General features: G+C 34.2%; 1 protein-coding gene across 1 annotated transcript in view; it reads right to left on the bottom strand.

Moving 5' to 3' along the window:
- Positions 1-20,128, bottom strand: part of ATRNL1 (attractin like 1) — a 211,900-nt gene that overhangs the window by 65,686 nt on the left and 126,086 nt on the right. Inside the window, exon 10 of the mRNA XM_039237622.1 lies at positions 18,829-18,983. Coding sequence (XP_039093553.1) covers positions 18,829-18,983 — 155 coding nt within the window. The remainder of the gene's footprint in view (positions 1-18,828; positions 18,984-20,128) is intronic.

The raw sequence follows: 20,128 nt of genomic DNA, 5'->3' as shown, positions 1-20,128 counted from the left end.
CATTGAGAGGTCATGTGTTTTCACCCTTCTATAAAATCACTGTTCAAATCTTTGCCCATTTTTCTATTTGAGTTTGGATTTGGGTTTTTTTTAAATAAATATTTTATTTTTAAATAATCTCTACACTCAACATGGGCCTCAAACTTATAACCCTAAGACCAAGATGCATGCTCTTCCAACTGAGCCAGCCAGATGCCCAAAGATGTTTGGGGTATTTTTTAGTAATTTTAAGAATTCTTTATTAAATGTTCTAAATATCAATCCTTTATTGATTACATGCATTAATATATACTCTCCTATGCTGTGATTTGCCTTCCCATATAGTTTATGGAGTCTAATTTTATAAAAGTTTATATATGAACTAGGTTAAATTTACCATTTCTTCATGATTTATTCTTTTAATTCTTAACTCAAGATTTTAAAAATAATCTCCAATTTTCTTCTAAAGGATGCGCATTTTTTCTTTTACCATTTTCATTTTCAATCGATTCAGAATTTATTTTTGAATATACTCCAGGGATCTAGTTTAATTTTTCCCTAGATTTCCCAAATCTTTCTACATATTATCATATACCAATCTTCCCAGAACCATTATTTTAATTATAACATCTGACCCACTGATTTGTGACTTACTTAGCCTCTGTATTGCTGTGGCATGTTCTTATTTTGCCTGACTTTAACCAAAAATATGAATGTGTAAACCATCTAAGTCAAATAATCCCACAAGGTTTATCACAAACTCTCTCCTGCTCATATCTTCCCAATGCCTACTCTTGAATCACAGAGGTAAGCACTTTGAATTTTAAATAAAAAAAAAACTAGAAAAAATACATTTTTATACTTACCTTCTTATTCTAAATGGCATACTTAGTTGTTAATTTCAGATATCTTTCTTCTTAAAAAGATGAAGATTTACATTTTTTCTAAAATAGTTGTCAAGTTGGTTTCCATGTAACACCCAGTGCTCATTCCAACAAGTGCCCTCCCTCATGCCCATCACCCCCCTTCCCCTCTCCCCCACCCCCATCAGCCCTCAGTTTGTTCTCAGCATTCAAGAGTCTCTTACGGTTTGCCTCCCTCCCTCTCCCCAACTATTTTTCCCCTTCTTCTGGGAATCAGAGTGATGCTGGCTTCGTAAAATGAGTCCAGAAGTTTTCCTTTGATTTCTATTTTTCAGAATAGCTTGGGAAGAATGGGTATTAATTCTCTTTTAAATGTATGGTAGTATTCCCCAGGGAAGCCATCTGGCCCAAGGCTCTTATTTGTTGGGAGATTTTTGATAACTGATTCGATTTCCTCACTAGTTATGCGTCTGTTCAGGTTTTGTATCTCTTCCCTTGTAAATTTTGGTAGTGCTGCGTGTGTGTTTAGGAATTTGTCCATTTCTTCTAAGTTGTCCAGTTGTTGGCATATAATTTTTCATAGTATTTCCTGATAACTGCTTGTATTTCTGAGGAGTTGGTTGTAATAAGTCCATTTTCATTCATGATTTTGTCTATTTGGGTGCTCTCTCTTTTCTTTTTGAGAAGCCTGACTAGAAGTTTGTCAATTGTGTTTATTTTTTCAAAAAACCAATTCTTGGTCTTGTTGTTTTGTACATTATACTCCAGGCCTATTTCAAGAAATTAGAAGAAGCACAAGTACAAAATCTAACAGCGCACCTAAAGGAACTAGAGGGAGAGCAACAAGAGCACCCCAAACCCAGCAGGAGAAGAGAAATAATAAAAATCAGGGCAGAAATAAACAATATAAAAACCAATAAAACAGTTTAAAAAGATGAAGACTTAACCCTTATTCAGACAAATACAAACATACTTTCCTTCCCTCCATCCTCCTCACATACTTATAATCTTATTTAGACCAATATTTAGTATTTATTATATATTAATCACAGATGAGCCATGTAGCATATTATATTTTATTATTAAATAACCTTTTATTTTCCTGCAATTTTTTTTGCTTAGGTTTCTATATATCTGCTGCTAATTCATTCCCAACTCTTTACTAGATATATATACCTTTTTACAGTATTTTCTAATATACCAAGCTATCTAGCAGCTTCATTTACTTTTTGTAGACATCCTTACTAAAACTCCATCTTTCTTCTCCAATTCAAACGTATCTACAGGCCTGCTGCATCATCCTAATGATTCTTTGCATGTTTCCTCTTAATCCTATTTCTTAGATTTTAATTTTTATCCATTTTTCTGCTTATTTAATACATTAATAGGAAACATAACTCTATAGGTTCCAGAGAAAGTGTACACTGGAACTATATTTTTAAGATGTTATAATTCTGAAAGTGGCTTTATTCCATCATAATACTAATATGACTATTTGATTGGGCTGGGTTCTCTAACTTGGAAAGCATTTTCAGATATTGAAGGTATTATTCTACTATCTTCTAGCTTCTGATTTTGCTTTTGTAAGGCCCTATACTATTAAGTCCCATGACTTATTAGGACTATTTCTTTTCTGTGTATATAAGCTTTTAGGGTCTTCTTTCTGTCTCTACTTTTCATGATGGGCTTTGCTGTCAATCTGTTCTGGGGCTTAGTGAAATTTTTCATTCTGAAAATTCATGTACTTCAAGGCTGAATATTTTTCTTGAATTATTCATTTGATAATTTCCTTCTCATCTAAAATTTTCTGTTTTTTATTTTTGCCACCCCTATTAATCAGGCAGCAAGTTTTCTGGAATAATCATCTAAATTTTTTACCTTTTATCCTATTTACATTTGTCCTTTGTTCATAATACTTTTGGAGCATACGCTCCATTTTATCTTAAAATCTATTAATTTGTTATACTAATCTTAATTTCAAAAGCCCATTTTTTGTTTTCTGAATGATCTATCCTTAAAATCACATTTTTACTTCATAAATGTAACATCTTGTGTCCATAAAAATTGAAGTTATAATCTTCCAGTATTATACCAATTTCCTTTATTTCTTATTTTTTCCAATTTGAGATTTTCAAATGTCTAAATGATTACTAGCTGCCCTTTCAAATTTAATTTAAGCTAATCGTATAGGTTTTTTTTGTTTCTTGTTCGACTTTTTTTTAATGTTTATTTATTTTTGAGAGAGAGACAGAAAGAGCGCAAGCTGGGAAGGGGCAGAGAGAGGGAGTCACAGAATCTGAAGCAGGTTCCAGGCTCTGAGCTGTCTGCACAGAGCCCAATGCAGGGCTCAAGCTCCCAAACCATGAGATTATGACCTAAACCGAAGTCAGATGCTCATTCAGTTGAGCCACCCATGAGCCCCTGTAGAGATTTTTAATCAAACTTTCTGTTTCAGACCCACAAGCATACCCCACCTTCAGAAACACAAGAACTAAAAAAAAAAAAAAAAGCGTATTAGAGATAAACAACTCCAACTCAACTCCCAAAGAAATGGAGAGTACTGGGAGCTTGTCCAAGACTATGAAATCATGGGATTTAACTGATTAGACCACATATTTACTGATCAAATCACATAAACAGATAAGGTTCAAAACTCTAAAGTATCTGGCTTTTATATTTATTCACTGAGTTTCTTCTTATTAAGGTAATACTTGCCTGCACTTTTAAAAACTAAACATCTCAATTTAGTGACCATGCTAAATATCAGGGAGTTATCTTCTGAATGTTATATAAACCATATTTTTCTCATAATAGTGTATCTTGAAAAACAGAACCAAAAGTAAAAGATTAATTAACTTGAGTGTTTGTATCTAAAGAAAGGAAGACTAAGAATTCATCAACTGCTCTTAACTAAGAATAGAAAAATTATGTGAAATTTGGGTTAACAGATTTAGGTAAGACTGAGACAAAAGGACCCTGACTATTTTCAGTGATTCAACTTAGATGTAATGAAGATCCAATAACACAACATTATGGATACAAAACTGAGTAAGAACTGAATTCCTGCCCTCAAAGAATAACAAGAGGTCATAAAAAGTATTAAGAGACAGATATAAAGAGTCCTATGGGAGCCCCCTCCAAAAAAAGAAAAGCACATAGTTGCTTCTAATAGTTAATTGTTTTTAAAAATTACTATGATAGGGGTACCTAGGTGATTCAGTCAGTTAAGCATCCAACTTCGGCTGCAGTCACAATCTCGCAGTTTGTGGGTTTGAGCCCCACGTTGGGCTCTGTGAGGACAGCTAGGTCAGAGCCCGGAGCCTGCTTCAGATTCTGTGTGTGTCTCTCTCTCTGCCCCTCCCTTCCTCATACTCTCTCTCTGTCTCAAAAATAAATAAACATTAAAAAAAATTTTAATTACTATAACAGTATATAAAATTCACTAAAGAATACATAAAACCTTTATAGTCTTTTTAAATGTGTAAAATTTCATACAATAAATGGTCATAACCTCTTACCTAATAAAAGTAATATGCTAACTGCTTATCAGTTCTATGTAATATTTAATTCTGAAAACAATTCTGAGGAGTAAATATTTTTGTCACCATGTCATAGGTAAAGAAACAGTGGTTTGGTAACTTCCTTAAAGTCATTAAGTGGCAAAATCAGTATTCAAAACTGGATCTTCTGGTTTATACAGCCTCACTACATCATCAAATAATCCTTTTTAATATAAACATTACTTTCGTGAATGTAAAAAAATAACAGTTTTAAAGTACACAAGTTTCTGCAGATGAGAAACAATACAGTACAGTATTAATACTTTAACTATACATGAGAATAATTAAATTCACACCAATAATAAAATGCTCTACTTGTAAGTAGAATTGTGTAGCCTTTTACTTATGTGGTGGTAGGAAGTGAAAGCTTTATTACTCTCTGCAAGACATCACTTTCAATTATACTAAAAGTTTAAAAAGAATTACAATGTGTTACGTATGTTGGTGTAATTTAACAAATATTCCAGTTATCTTCCTTCAGGCCCATTATAAAATTAAACTCCCACACTTTCTAGAAGTTGGATGTGATACTATGACCTGTCTTAGCCAACAAAATGCAAGCTAAAATGACACTTTTATTTCTGGATGGAATCACTGAATTACCAATGAAAGAATGCAATTTCATTTTAGGTCCCTAAGTGATGACAATAAGCTAGTCTCTCCTGCCAACCAACATTAGCCATGTGTCATGAATGAAAAATTAACTTTCATTGGTCTTAATCTTCTGGAAGTTGGAACTCTATGGGGGACATGGATATGAACTACCTGAATCATCATTCAAGGAACTGCTGTCTGTGCGGCTGGGACTGCTGTCAGTGAACAGTCCCAGCTGCAAGCTACTTCAGCAACTGCCTCAGTTATCTTTAGGCCACTTCACTCAGGACCACATCTATTCAAGGATGACCAATATGCAACTGATGATCAACGTGGGGTTTTAAAAGGTCCTGTCACTTGATCCCAACATACGGCAACTATGACCAACAATTTTACTTCCAGAGGTCCTTGTGTGGTTGACTAAGGTTATCTCTCCAGCATCAAAACTCAACTTTAACCTTTGTCAAATCCTGCTTTCTCCCCCTACCTCTTCCAAAGGCATTGATCTTAAGGGTTCTCTCAATGAACACCATGAATACTAAACTCTATCTCAGAGGCTGCTTCTTGAAGAACACAAACTATGATAGTCGGCACCTGGAGTGATATAAGAAAGGCAGGGGTTTATGAGCTAAATCACATACTACTAGGCTAACAATTAAAAACCCATCATTGGCAACAGGTATAACACAAAAAGCCACTGGCACAAGATGGCCATAACATAATTTACCACACTAGTGGTAAATTTGGAAGGTATGCCAAACAAAGGGAATACTTTAGCAAGTGTGAAGATTTAATGTTTGAAAACAGTAACTACTAATACACTAAAATAGCATGTCTACTCCTTGGCCCTGTTGAGCTCTAGAAAAAGATCACAAAAGGCTAGGAAAGCCAGAAGGCCTCCTTAGTACCATATACCATTTATAGAGGCTGCCAAATATAGAAATTCTGCAAATTAAAGAAAATTTTCTATTTCAAATCAAGGCCCTGCTAGGAAAAGTATAAGACCCTGGCACATCAGATGGAGACATCTCAATTGACATTCTTGAGAATCTACCCAATTTCTGAATTCCCAAATTTTCCTGAATACCTGAGACTGCAAATGTGGCCCACTCTACCCTACATTAATAGATAATACTTAGCCTTGCTTGAACACAATGCAGGCTTCTCTCCAGCAAGACTTGTGGCCCAACTCAGAATCTGTTCACACCTTCCCTATTGGTCACTGAGCCAGTAACTTTGGCTTAGCATAATTCAGCCAGGTATATGCTGTGATTGCTAATGAAAGAAAAGAACTATGCCCCCAAAGTACCTGTAAGACCTAAACAGCAAACATTAGCAGAAGTTGGGGAAGTACACATACTACTAGATAATAAATGGATATTGATCATAGAGGCCAGAAACTTATACTGGATTAGGGAGAGTTTACTGATTTAAAAGCACTCTCCCAAGATGCAGTATTTATGACTTAACAAGGACCCCAGGAGATGGTGTGAGCTCACTATTAAAATAACCCTTGAAAAGGCAACCTACAGAATTATCCTATATCTAATCATATATTTTATCATATATCTGATAAAGGGTTGACATACAAAAATATACAAAGAATTAACAGAACTCAATAGCAAAAAAAAATCTGATTAAAAAATGGACAGACTGAAGAGATATTTTTTAAAGAAGACATCCAAATGGCCAACAAGTATGTGAAAAGGTGTTCAATATCACTGATTATTGGGGAAAAGTAAATCAGAACCACAATAAGCTATCACCTCACACATGTTAGAATGGCCATCATCAAAAAGACAAGAGATATCTCATGTTGATAAGAACATGAAGTAAATGCATTGTTGGGTGGGGATGTAAATTTGTGCAGTCACTATTCCTCAAACAGGAAGGTTCCTCAACATATTAAAAATAAAACTACCAGATGACCCAGCAATCCACTTCTGAGTACTTATCCAAAGAAAATGAAAACAGGTTCTCAAAGAGATATCTGCTCTCCCTTGTTCATTACAGCATTATTCACAGTAGCCAAAGTATGGAAACAATAGAAGTGTTCATCAATGAATGAATGGATAAAGAAGATGTGACATATCTACATATGTATGCATATATATATATATGTATATGTATATGTGTGTGGGTGTATACACATACAAAATGTGTATTCCATACAAAATAGAATACTCTTCTGCCATAAAGAAAGAAATCCGGCCCTGGAATTGTGCTAAATGAAATAAGTCCATTAGAGAAAGAAAAATACTACATGGTATTTGTCTTTTTTGTGTGAAACAAACAAAAAAAAAGTCAAGCTCATAAAAACAGTTAAAAAGTGTTTGTCAGGGACTGGGGGATAGGGAAAATAACAAGAGGTTGGTAATAGATATAAACTTTCAGTTATAAAATGAACCAAGTATGAGGATTTGATATATATCATGGTTACTACAGGTGATAAATCAGTATTATATAACTGAAATTTGCTGAGAGAATAGAACTTACTCTAGAAAGTATGCCAATTTAAAAAAAAAAAAAGAAAAATCTCTAAGCTTATGGATACACTAATTGAACTACATAGAAGGAATCCTTTCACATCATATATCTATACCAAATCATTACAATGTATAAATTGTATGTCTTACAATTTTATTTGCCAATTATACATCAAGAAAGCTAAAAAAGAAAAGAAAGGCTCCTAGAAACATGAAAAAATACAGTCCTTGCTAAGTAAGATAAATTGCTAGATTTGCCATAGAAAGAGTAAAGGCAAGGGATAAGAAGTCTGGAAATGTGGGCATTCTGGAGTGGATATACTAAGTCATGCCAGAAAACCTACCAGGTCATTATATCCATGAAAAGAACCAGAGGGTATGCCATTTGCCAAAGCCATGAAGAATGAAATGGAGAAAGGGACCCTAGAATCAATAAGAATGTGCTGGCTCTCCTTCACAGTCCAAAGCTGATGGTAGGAGAAACCACAACAGAAATGAACTCACTGATGAAGACCGTAGGACAACTCAGCCCAACTGGTGAAACCTAACCATCAAAATCCAATCCAAGTAGAGGGCAATATTTATAGTAAGCAGTAAGGTTAGAGTGTCAGTCAAGACTAACTTACCGAAAATTATGAAGATGTTTAATAGAGCACAGTATCCCTAGACACAAAATAGGCAGCTAACAAGGACACAAGTACGTAACTTACAACATGAGAGGAAATCAAGGATGGATGATTAGGAGGCTGATGGTAGATGCTGCAATAAAATGTCACAAATTGCTAAGTTTCTGAAGTTGAACTATTTTTGAAGTCCAGATTTAGTATATTTAAAATCCTGGTACCTAAGAGGAAAGACCTTGTAATACCACAGCAAGTGTACATGGTAATAATTTCCCTATTTCTTCATCAAAGGTACCCATGGTCATTTCTTTGGGTAACTCTAACCTAGGGGAAAAGGCAACACAAACATTTCAAGTACTGTTAGACACAGGTTTCAGTTAGCACTGACAGCCATAGATATAAAGTGCCATCAGGGCCTCTCTTTATCATAGAGATATATGGTAATGAGATAATTAATGACATCCTGGCCAAGGTCCTGTTCAAAATAAGTCACTACATCTGCAGATCTATGCAGTGGCCATGTCCTGGATGTTTCTGGCAAATGGCACAACACTGACATTGAGTCCTTGGCTATCACAGTGGAAAAGATCCTGAAACAACTACCTCCTGGATAATATAATAAATCTTAAACTAATGTTACTCCAGACGGTGTGGGTGGCAGGAATCAGTATTACCGTAAAGAATCTAAAGAATACGGGGATAATGGACCCCATCAAATCTCCATTCAAATCACCAGTCTGGGCCTGGCAAACTAAACAAAGCCTGGAAGATGACAAGAGCCTACTAGCAAGTAGTAACCCAAATCGCAGGCACTATGCAAAATGTGTCTCTTTGTTAGAGCAGATTAACATGGCCATTTTAAGCAAATGTGTTCTTTGCTAACACTATCAAAAAAGAGGATCAAAAACAGTTTGCCTTTATATGGAATGGAAAATAGTATACATTCACAATTTTGCCTTAGGACCACAGTAACTCTCCCTCCTTCTGTCATAACACAGTCAGAATACATTTGGTCCTACTGGACATCTTGCAGAACATTACATTGTTCCACTATCTTAATGACATCATTCTAACTGTGCCAGATGAGGAATAATGGCTAATGGAATGGGGGTCTTGTTAAGACATATATACTTCAAGGGGTGGAAGATAAAACATATAAAGATGGAGATTTCATATTAGTAAAATATTTAGGGACCAGTGGTCAAAAACATTCTAAGACAGCTCATCTGAACTAAAAGACCAATTATTACATTTTGCAACTCCCAAGAAAAGCAGAAAGTAAACCATCGTAAGTGTCCTTGGATTCTGAAGGTAGCATATTTTAGTCCTGGAAATACTGCTCCAACCCACATACTGAATAACATGAAAGGCAGCCAGCTGTGAGTACGTGCCAAGTTAGGGAAGAGCTCTGCTATAGGTTCAGCCACACTTGTATGCAGCCCTGAAGTTAGCGTTGCCTGAACCAGTACACTTATGGCTATTGGTGGTGGCAGTGTTGGAAAAAGTAGCACATGAAAATACAGAAAGTTCCAGTGAACAAATCCCAATGCAGACCCCATACACATGTCAAAGGCCATGCCATTCAAGGTGAAAAAGTTCATACTCATTTCTGCCACATTATTGGGCCCTGGTAGAGATGGAGTCCCTCACAAGGATTATCAAGTGACCATGTGTTCAGAGTTTTGTGTCATGAGCAAGCTCTTTTACCAAGAATAAGAACATAAAATGGAAGTGGCACCCAAAATCAAGCATGAGCAAAATCACAATGCACAAGTAATGTGCATGAACAGGTAGCTTAGGCCTCATTTTACCTGCAACTGTTACACCAACACCTGTTATCTTACAGCTGTGATCAAATGAAGAATTCTCTATGCCCAGATACCAAGAGGAGAAAAAAATGCAAATATTTCAGCCTGATATGTGGGCACAAGTCAAAAATGGACATCACATAGACAGCCTCACTTTGGAGTAGCCTTAGAAAACAGTGAAAAAGGAAAAAGCCTCCCAAGTGGGGAGGCTTTTGGAGCAGTGTGTTCATCCATACTGTATCCAAAGAGAAGTGGTCTAAGAGCAGTAAATAGTGGCCTAGCTGACCAGTCAGTAGCCCAGAAAAAGAAATACTGAAAGATCAGAAACAAGGAAGGTCTGGAGTGGACATGAGCATGGGTATATTTGAATGAACACAAAATGTAAAAATCTCTGTAACACAAATTAAAGGTATCAGAGAGCATCTAACATGGAAGAGAGAGTTAACAATAAACAAAGGACTAATGCAGCTAACATAAGTTAGTCTCTGTTACAGAACACCTCAGTGCTAGCACACTAGCATGAATACACTAGCCATGATAGATGGAAATCATCTAGAAATGCAACTGCCTGGGCTCCTCAAAACAAAGCTGATCTAGTAAATGTTACCAGCAAATGTCCATCCTGACAGCAAGATATCAACTCTGGGCCCCAGATAAAACCATTGCCCAAGAACATCACCTATAAACTCAGTGACGCACTGACTACATTGACTACTACTTCCACCCTAGTTGAACCAACAATTCATTATGACAAGAACAGATAAATATTCTGAGTATCAGTTTACTTTCCCAACCACAAGGTCTTAACCAGTATAACTGCCCTAAAATTGTGAAGTGTTTGATCAAGCAACATGGGACCCTAGGTAATCAGGAGACACACTTCAGCAAAGTAATTACAAGAATTAGACCATAACCATGAGATCCACTGGATCCCATACATGGTCACTTGATAATCCTTGTGAGGGACTCCATCTCTACCAGGGCCCAATAATGTGGCAGAAATGAGTATGAACTTTTTCACAATGAATGGCATGGCCTTTGACATGTGTATGGGGTCTGCATTGGGATTTGTTCACTGGAACTTTCTGTATTTTCATGTGCTACTTTTTCCAACACTGCCACCACCAACAGCCATAAGTGTACTGGGTCAGGCAACGCTAACTTCAGGACTGCGTACAAGTGTGGCTGAACCTATAGCAGAGCTCTTCCCTACCTTGGCACGTACTCACAGCTGGCAGCCTTTCATGTTATTCAGTATGTGGGTTGGAGCAGTATTTCCAGGACTAAATGTGACAGATTTTTGGATGGGCGCAACTGAAGCACCAGGATGCAGGATAAACCTTGGATTTAAGCAACTTTGAATGGTCCTCTGTCCCCAGTAGGAAGAATATACAGGTCCAGGAACCCAAAGAGTAAGAGCCACTCCTCGTGGCCTCACTTTCAGTGATTCAGCTGAGTAACTTGTGCCTCTTATTGTGGAAATCTGGACTCGGCAGGATTAGAGATCTTATTCCCCAAAGAGGAAATACTCTGGCAGGGGCCGTAGCAATACCCCATTGAACTGTAAGCCATAGTGCCACTTTGATATTTCAGGTTCCTTGTGTCAAGGGACTAGAAAGCAGGCAAAAAAGGAGTCATCATCTTGTCGAGAATAACTGTCTTTGATTGTCAAAGGGAAGTAGGACTGAGGTTACAAAATAAGGGCAGGGGAATATGGTTCATATACAGGTGATCCACTTAGGTGTTTCTTGGTATCCTCTCACCAAGGATGGTGGTAAATAGGCAAATTCAATACCCAGAGTAGAGGATACATGATGATCAAGGACTCAAATACCCAAGGGTAAGGGTTTAGGTCAAGACACAGATCGGAGGAGATTCCAATTGAGGATAAGGGATATTTAGAAAGAATACTGGAGGGGAACATGACAAATGTCAATTGTAGCCCTGAGACCAGCTGCAGAAGCCAAAGCAATAATCTAAGTTTCCCTGGTAAGAACGGATCACTGAAATGCAAGAGGAGCACAAAGAATGAAATATATATTGAGAAACATATTTGAAGAAGTAGACTAAGGAGCTCAAAGAATGAACTGTGATGAAATATCCTAACAAAGGATAACTCTGATGGAGTCCCCTTAGGATTGGATGTGGGCCTCCCTTAAAGTCTACTTGACTTTTCCTTCTGTCCAGTCCTCCTTCAGCCTCCTCCTTTTCATAGCTGTTCATCCCAATGACCTGATAAAAACCCTGAATGCTAAACTCAGTCTCAAAATTTGCTTTCCAGAGAACCCAAACTGTGACAGGACTGTATGTTACCACAGTATAAACTAACCTACACTAACTGATACAGTACAATAAATCTGAGGTTTCCTCTGCAGTTTCTTAAAATTGCTGGCAAGTTGTTTTCATTCATAAAACCATGTAGAAAGAGCAGAATTTAAGTTGCAAGCTTGTGAAAAGCTTGTTGAGGTAAGCAACTTTTGCACATATAGACACTTTTTCACGCTTGCTGATGTTTGCCCAGCATGCCAAAACTTTTCAACTGAATGAGAAAAGAAAAAGATAACAGCAGTTGTGACAAATAGACTCTCTCTGCTTATGCCTTCCAGCTTCCTCAATAACTACAAAACAAATGTTGGGCTAGCTGAATTCTGTTGCTGATTTTTCACATTCTTGATCAGGATTCACAATAAAACACAGACTGGTTTTCCTGTAAGACGTAAAAGTTCTCAAATGCCTTAAAGCTCAATATTAATTTAATATAATTTGTTTACATGTACTCTATTCCCATTATTACACTATAAAGTCTATTATATTAATCTGACTCCAATCTATAATTGTATGTCTTGCTAAGAAGACAATGTATTTCCAGAGCATTCAGGTTATTCTTAATAAACAGTTCAAGTCTACACAAATGAGAGCAAAACCCACATGTCTACTGACATCATGAAAACTGACAGAAATACCATTCCATGCCAACAGAAAAGCCACACAAGACTAACAACCAAAGTAAAATATACTATCAGGAATATAGATACAAAAAAAATTAAACTGCAAGGTACTATATATTAATTTACAAACTGTACACTCAATACACAGAAGATCAAGAAATTAGAATTATCATTCTCTCAAACTCACATTTCAGCAGTCTGAATACTGTACTACCAGAACCATCTACCAATGAGAGGCCACACACTAACACTAAGAACTTATGCTGATATTCAGAGACTGGTTTATTTTATCAATGATGCATAAAATAAGACAGGTTGACAATGAATATTCATTGGCTAATTTTCCTATAAATATTCATACTTTTCATGAAAACATGTATCTTTAATACTTTAAGGACACAGTTTAAAGATTCTTTTTAGAATCCACATGAAATCCAAGTTCAAAAGTCAGTATTCATATGACTAAGAAGAACAGATTGTGTATACAAGACTCAAAACTAGATGGACATAAAGAAAAACTTCTATTAATGGTCTGTATAATTTTATAATAGAAAATATTGTAGAAAAATTATAATAGAAAATATTGCCAAAAATGTTTTCCCACCTGCCCCTTAAAAGATGGTGTTTCACTGGGTTTTTTTCCCCCAGTGAAAAAACTGCACTTAATTAGGTCAAAACTGCTCTTAATGTTGTAAAAGGTGCACACCTTTCCTAGGTTACCTAATTCATACCCACAGCTTCACTCAGGATTTCTTCCCCTGACATTCACTCCATAAACATTTATTTAGTCTCCTATTCTGAGTCAGGAAAAGTGTGTTACCACTATTTGACTCTCAATCTTAATGGAAATTATTTTACAGTTTTAACATATATTGATATTTCCTGTTGGCTTCCATAAATAGTCTTGATGTAATAAATGATATTTATAGATTCCTTGATAATGAATCATACATGAATTCCTAGAATAACTCTTACTTGGTCATAATTTATTATACTTTTGAAACGCTGTTGAGTTCTACTGCTAATAATTTCTTTTAAATTTAGATTCTATATTCATGACTGCTTTCCCCTGCCTTCTTCCCCTGGGATTCTGTTAAGGCATTTGAAAATTTCCGTTCAATTTTATATTTGTAACAAGAATCCTTATTCAGCAATTTTTGCATTTAAAACAATTTTGCATTTAAAACTTAAAACCATTTAAAACAAGAGAAAGAGAGATTTATTGTTCATTATTCTTTTCTTTCTCCTTGATTTTCTATCTTGAAGTCACTATTTTCTGAAAATTTGTGGAAGAGGAGAGGCACAATAAAATTCAAATATACCTTACAAATCTGATTAAATCTACTAATAAAATTAATTTTGAGTGTCTTGCTAATTAACGAATATTGTATGCCTTTTCCCCAATAATAGATCATTCCATTTTTTCTTCTTAAATCAGGGAAAAATCGGTATCAAATTGCAGGGTAGAATCAAAAGAAAGTTGAGCTTAGGCTTGGGTTCAGTTTCTGAATATACAATCTTATGACCTATGTGACTTTGGGCTGAACCATATTAAATTAGTTTCTTCCTCTATAAATAAGCATAATAATACATACTACACAGAGGTCATTATTTATGAGTATTATATTATAAAACCTGTGTTAAGTGTCAAACATCATAGTGAAAAAATGTGTGTGAATGATTAAGAGTTTTTCTCATGGACAAACAGAATGTTCTTTCAAGTGGCCAGGCAAAGGGTACTGCTTTCATCAAGGAAGAGCCCTAAGAACTTAACAAATGCCGTAGAGAAATACTGATAAACAAAGAAAGGAAATGATATAATAACTTCCAGAAAATGAAAATAATTTTAAACATCAAGAGCAAACAAGTTAGACTTTTTATAATTTTGCTGGTGTTCAAAGAATTTAAAAATTCGATGTTTTAATTTAAATATGATTTTAATGAAATTATATGTCTTATAAAAATTATACCCATTGTACACACATGCACACACACTCTACAGGAGTGTACAAAAACATGCATGCTATGCTGAGTAAACTAATCAAGTGATTTTTAAGCATACAGTGAACTATACCTTCAGTGTGCTTTAACTATGTGGTTAACTATATACATTATTACACATTACCAATTAAAATATTACTTATGTAGGCATGAAATTCCTTTTCAGTTTTGTTGACTGTTTTTAAATAATTATGTATAAGGAAATTCGAAAAAATTATTTTTAAAACTCTTGTTATTAGAGCACCTGGCTGCCTCAACCAGTAGAGCACATAACTCCTGATCTCAGGGTTGTGAGTTGAAGCCACACGCTGGATGTAGAGCTTACTTCAAACAAAAAAAATAAAATTTTGCAAACTCTTATTATTTTAATCTGATTTAAAGTTCCAGCTTCAGTTTCAATATATCTGCTTTCTGCAAAACATATTTCTAGTACAGATCCTACTCCCTCTCTTATTATGAAATAATCTAACTTGGGAAATCACATTTTCATGTTTCTACTATCATTTTGAAGAAAAAAAATATGATCAGTGCATCTCCTCTGAATCGTCCTTCATCTTGTTTCAGAATTCTATACATTCACCTAACCACTGGGTAAATTTTCTTATTGAAGAATAACAACTACCATTTGTAATTAAAAACACTGAAGTAAATATTAGGCTTACCTAAAATTCTTGTAATAACTATTTACATGATGATTCTGAATATTGTCTCAAAATTCAGTTTGATTTCGAGGTATGTTTCAATTCATGACAATCTCACTTGTAAATGTTGAAATCCCCAGTCAAACCACCTACTGACCTTTAGAGATGAGAAAAACAAACTAACAAACTACCTGATACCTTTTTCCTACTAACCCTAGAAAACTAATAGGACAGCATGGACTTTGTACAGCCAAACAGTTTCAACGTATAAATGTCTCATAACATGGGATCAGCATGAGGCATGTTTTTCCATTACATCTTTAGCAGAAGGTTATCTTTACCACAAAGATCATTTTAATCTTCAATAAGGTGTCATGGTGGCTCTCTGGAGGCAATAAAAATAACCACAATTTTTAAAAAAAGTTATCTGACTTCAAGCTACATTCACAGACTAGAACATTAAGTAATATTATCATTCTATCTGTTACAGTTAATTCAGTCCCATTAACTGGGCCTGGGTCTATTACCAGTTGCACTTGGGTTACTTTTTTTTTTTTTTAAATATAGATGCCAGTGCCTTATCTAAGAGAACCTGATTATATAGATCTAGAGTTTTTCCCTACAACCTTCAAAGGGGATGCCAAGGTACAGCCATGTTAAAAAAAATTACTGTCCTGTGCCTTCCATATCTATCATCTATAATATAATGAGAAATGTGAAGGCCAGATTATATCCTCAAAGATTAACAATATTCACTTTCGAAAATTTACTATGGTAGTAAGATTGGAATAGTACTTTTTAGAGCAATGAAAAATTAAATGGCACAAATATTCCTATTTATTTAAACATCATAAAACAAACCAATCAGTTAAGCCCTCAAGTGCATTCCAGGTAAACATGACATAAAAGTCCAAGGGTAATGTACTAAAGAGAAAAATTAGGAACATGACCTTTTTTCAAAACAGATCTATTTTCTCATTGGTTCACTACACAATGGTTGTATTTTATTTCCACAAAAAATGTACTCTATATAGAAAAAAAAAGAAAAAAGAAAAAGAAAAACAATTATTCTGGAAAGCATTTTCTGAAATATAAAAAAATATTTTTTCCAGGAAACTATTCCAGCATTCGATGCCACAAACCCAAGAGAATAAAAATAGATTTGGGGGGAGAACTTTACTGGGAAATACACAAAAATAATCGAGTGAGATAAAACACTTTTATCCTATGTTGAATTATACACTTGCTTTACATTTTTGTTGCTAATGCTGTTAATGCTTTGTTGTTACTGTTATGTTAAAATATAATACTTTAAAATGTTAATCTTTCTCCCATTTGAACAATTTGCTTGAAAAATGAAACTGATATTTGCTTCTATCTTTCCACAGTATTAAGAAACATTATTAAACATAGATGTCTGATAATTTGTTGCCATAATTAACAAAATACAATGGACCCAAAAACCAGCAGCATGTGGTAGTCAAGTGGTAAGGCTATAGCAAGTTACAAAAATTAGATGTTCCACTTGCCGCCTGCATGGTTTTGGGTAATATTCTGGAAATGAATGTATTAACACCTCGTTACAAAATTATTAGAGAGGTTAAGATATTGTGTGTAAAACTCTTAGCATAGTATCTAATTCTTAGAAACACTTAACAAATCATAATCAGAATAATGATAATCTTGATCTCTCTCTCCCTCCCTGCCCTCTCTGAAACTAACACCTCTAATTTTTTACACCTGGGTAAGTTTTTGTGATACATAAGCCCTAAAATATAATAATCCTGAACAATATGGAAGAAATAAAAATAATTTCCCAATATGCCAGCTACAAAATAGCTCAACATTAATTTCTTCATTAAAATAGAGACATTAGGTGGAAATTCCCTAAAGAATCTTCTTGAAAGTTTCAAAATCTCAATTCATAGATTTTTAACAATAACAACAAAACTACACTTCTCTAGGATTTTTATTCGTATAAGAAAAACAACAAAACCATCTACCTCAAGGGAAATAAGCTTACTGTCTCATCACCACAGCCAAAACAGTATGTTGATAGCCCCAGCCTGGCAATGACAGATCGCAATAAGGAGCCTCGATTCACTACGTCATTTAACCCATTTTTCAGGATCTCAGCACTGATTTAGAAGCCTCCAAAAGCCAAGACAATCCAATTTTGATCATGAATCATCACTTCAAATTATTAGTCCAAAAAGGTAAATATTTAATTATTTAGGATCAAAAAATCCTATAGGCAATGGATTCTTTTTAATGATTAATCACAGAAAGATACACACACAGTTTAGAGTTAAAAAGCATGTTTAATTTTATCACCTGGAATATCCTTCCAAATGCATAGTATACAATCAAACCTCGTATTAATAGGCATAATTTGCTTTCTATGCCACCACTTGAAATAATTTTTCAGAGTAGACTATGTGCCTTTATGATGTTCAAGGGCAAAAGTATACCGCTTAAATCTATAAAATGTGTTATTCTTTGATCACTTATCTTTATTTATCAGAATATTTCTTAATAGCTCAAAATTGGCATATTACTTTACACCACCACATAAAAGTGTTCTGAACTACTGCTAAATATATTTTAAATATCAACTAGGCTTTATCTATAAAATGATACATAGAACAGAAATGTTTTCTCTATAATGGTCTACTGGGTAACTAAATTTAGTATTTCAAAAAATACATTAATTTAATATTTATAAATTGATAGGACTATAGATAGCATAATTAAAATTGTTAACTGTAAAAAGGCACTGTATTTCTGGTTCTCTGGAAAAGATTTTTATTCAGTTACTTCCATTCCTAGCTAAGTTCTAGGTTTCCATTTTGTCCCCAAATCTTATGTCTTTAGATCTATTGTCTCTATACTTCTATCATCTTCCTATACCAGGTAACTATATCTGGTGTGTTTCATTTAAATGCATCCTTGCTCATACCCACTAGCTCTAAAATGTTTGCATTCCTACTATTTGAATTTATATAATTTGATAGTGCTCCATTATCTACCTGCTATCAAAACATATAATATGGCAACAATCAAACACAATAGACTGGTAAATTGCTCACATAGGGATATAATACACAAAAGCCTTCAAAAAGGACATTCAAAACTAGAATGTCTGTTCTCCTGGCCCTCTACTACTACTGTGCTGAAATTAGAGAGAATTCCATTCATAATCTGTCACTGAATTTATCTCTAAAATGACATATACACATGCTGTCGATTAATGTATTTGAGAATCTCTACATGACAAATTTCTGATATTTCCTATTATGTATGTACAATCCTAACAGATACATACCTATGTCATATGCCAGGAAATCGGCAGAAAAACATTTTGCACCGTTACTCAAGGAAGTGTCATTATGGGTATTTCCTCCAAAAATAAGCATAGCTCCATTGATAAGAACAGCTGAATGAAGGTATCTGGCAAACCCACTTTCTTTCAAAATAGTCCTACAGGATAAAATTTAAAAATGTATTACAAAGGATAAAAAGACCTCCCTGATTTTATATATATTATATAGAGGGTCTAACTTGCATATAGAATTTTCCTTAAAATTGTGAAAATAACATGCTTTATTTTTTAACAACTCATAAATGGCCTCTAAATTTCAATATTTTTGATATTTTGAGATTCACAGTATATTTAAATGCTTTGAGGAAACACAATATTAAACATAATTGTTCATGATTTATAATAATTTATATTTTGAACTTTTATTTCATTTATAAAAGTAGGAAACAAGTGTCCTCAAAACAAGAGGACCAAAGTACCACCACTTTTAAATACTAAAGTAAATAGAATGTTGAATATAATAAATTCACTCTCAAATGTATTCAGTTAAAACTCGTAATTCATATGGAATCATAATACACTAAGTTCTTATTTAAATATAACATGCATAAAAGCGCACCTAAGTCTAAAATTCAATGAATTTTCACAAGATGAACACAACTAAGTAAACACTACTGAGATCTTTTTTTAAAAGAATATTACCACTATTCTCATTCTTCTGTGGCTCCATATAAATTTTAGGATTGTCTGTTGTATTTGTATCATTTTCTTTGTGCTTTATAAAATAGAATCATATAGCTTATATTCATTTGTGTGTATATTCTTTTGCTCAAGATTATTTTTGAGCTATATCCATATTCTTGTGCAAAATCACAATGCATTTTTAGAAACATTAATATAAATGTTCTTTTAATGAAATATTAACTAAGATAAAGTACTATAAATATATCATCACAATTATATTTCACTTTAATGTACTGCTGTATAATAGAACTGCTTGACAATATGAATCAATACTTGGTAAGTAGTCTAAAATGAAGCACTCGTACTAAAAAAGAATCAGAACATAAACCTAGTACGATATAGTACAGTAAGTATATATGTCAAAAACCTATAGCAATTAATGCCTAATGAATATGGAACTGACTTCCAGAATGGCAATATGAGAAGTTCCACAAACTGTATATAGGAAAAGAACTATAATTGGTAAAAGTTAAAAAACATTTAAGTTATCAGAAATATTAAATTTTTAAAGTTTATTTCTTAAGTAATCTGTACACCCAACATGGTGCTTGAACTCACA

This window comes from Hyaena hyaena, unplaced genomic scaffold (assembly GCF_003009895.1).
Source record: "Hyaena hyaena isolate Hyena2069 unplaced genomic scaffold, ASM300989v1 scaffold_128, whole genome shotgun sequence".
NCBI classification, from domain to species: Eukaryota; Metazoa; Chordata; class Mammalia; order Carnivora; family Hyaenidae; genus Hyaena; species Hyaena hyaena.
The sequence above is the reverse complement of the archived record's forward strand: the minus strand, read 5'-3'. Positions and strand labels throughout refer to the sequence as shown.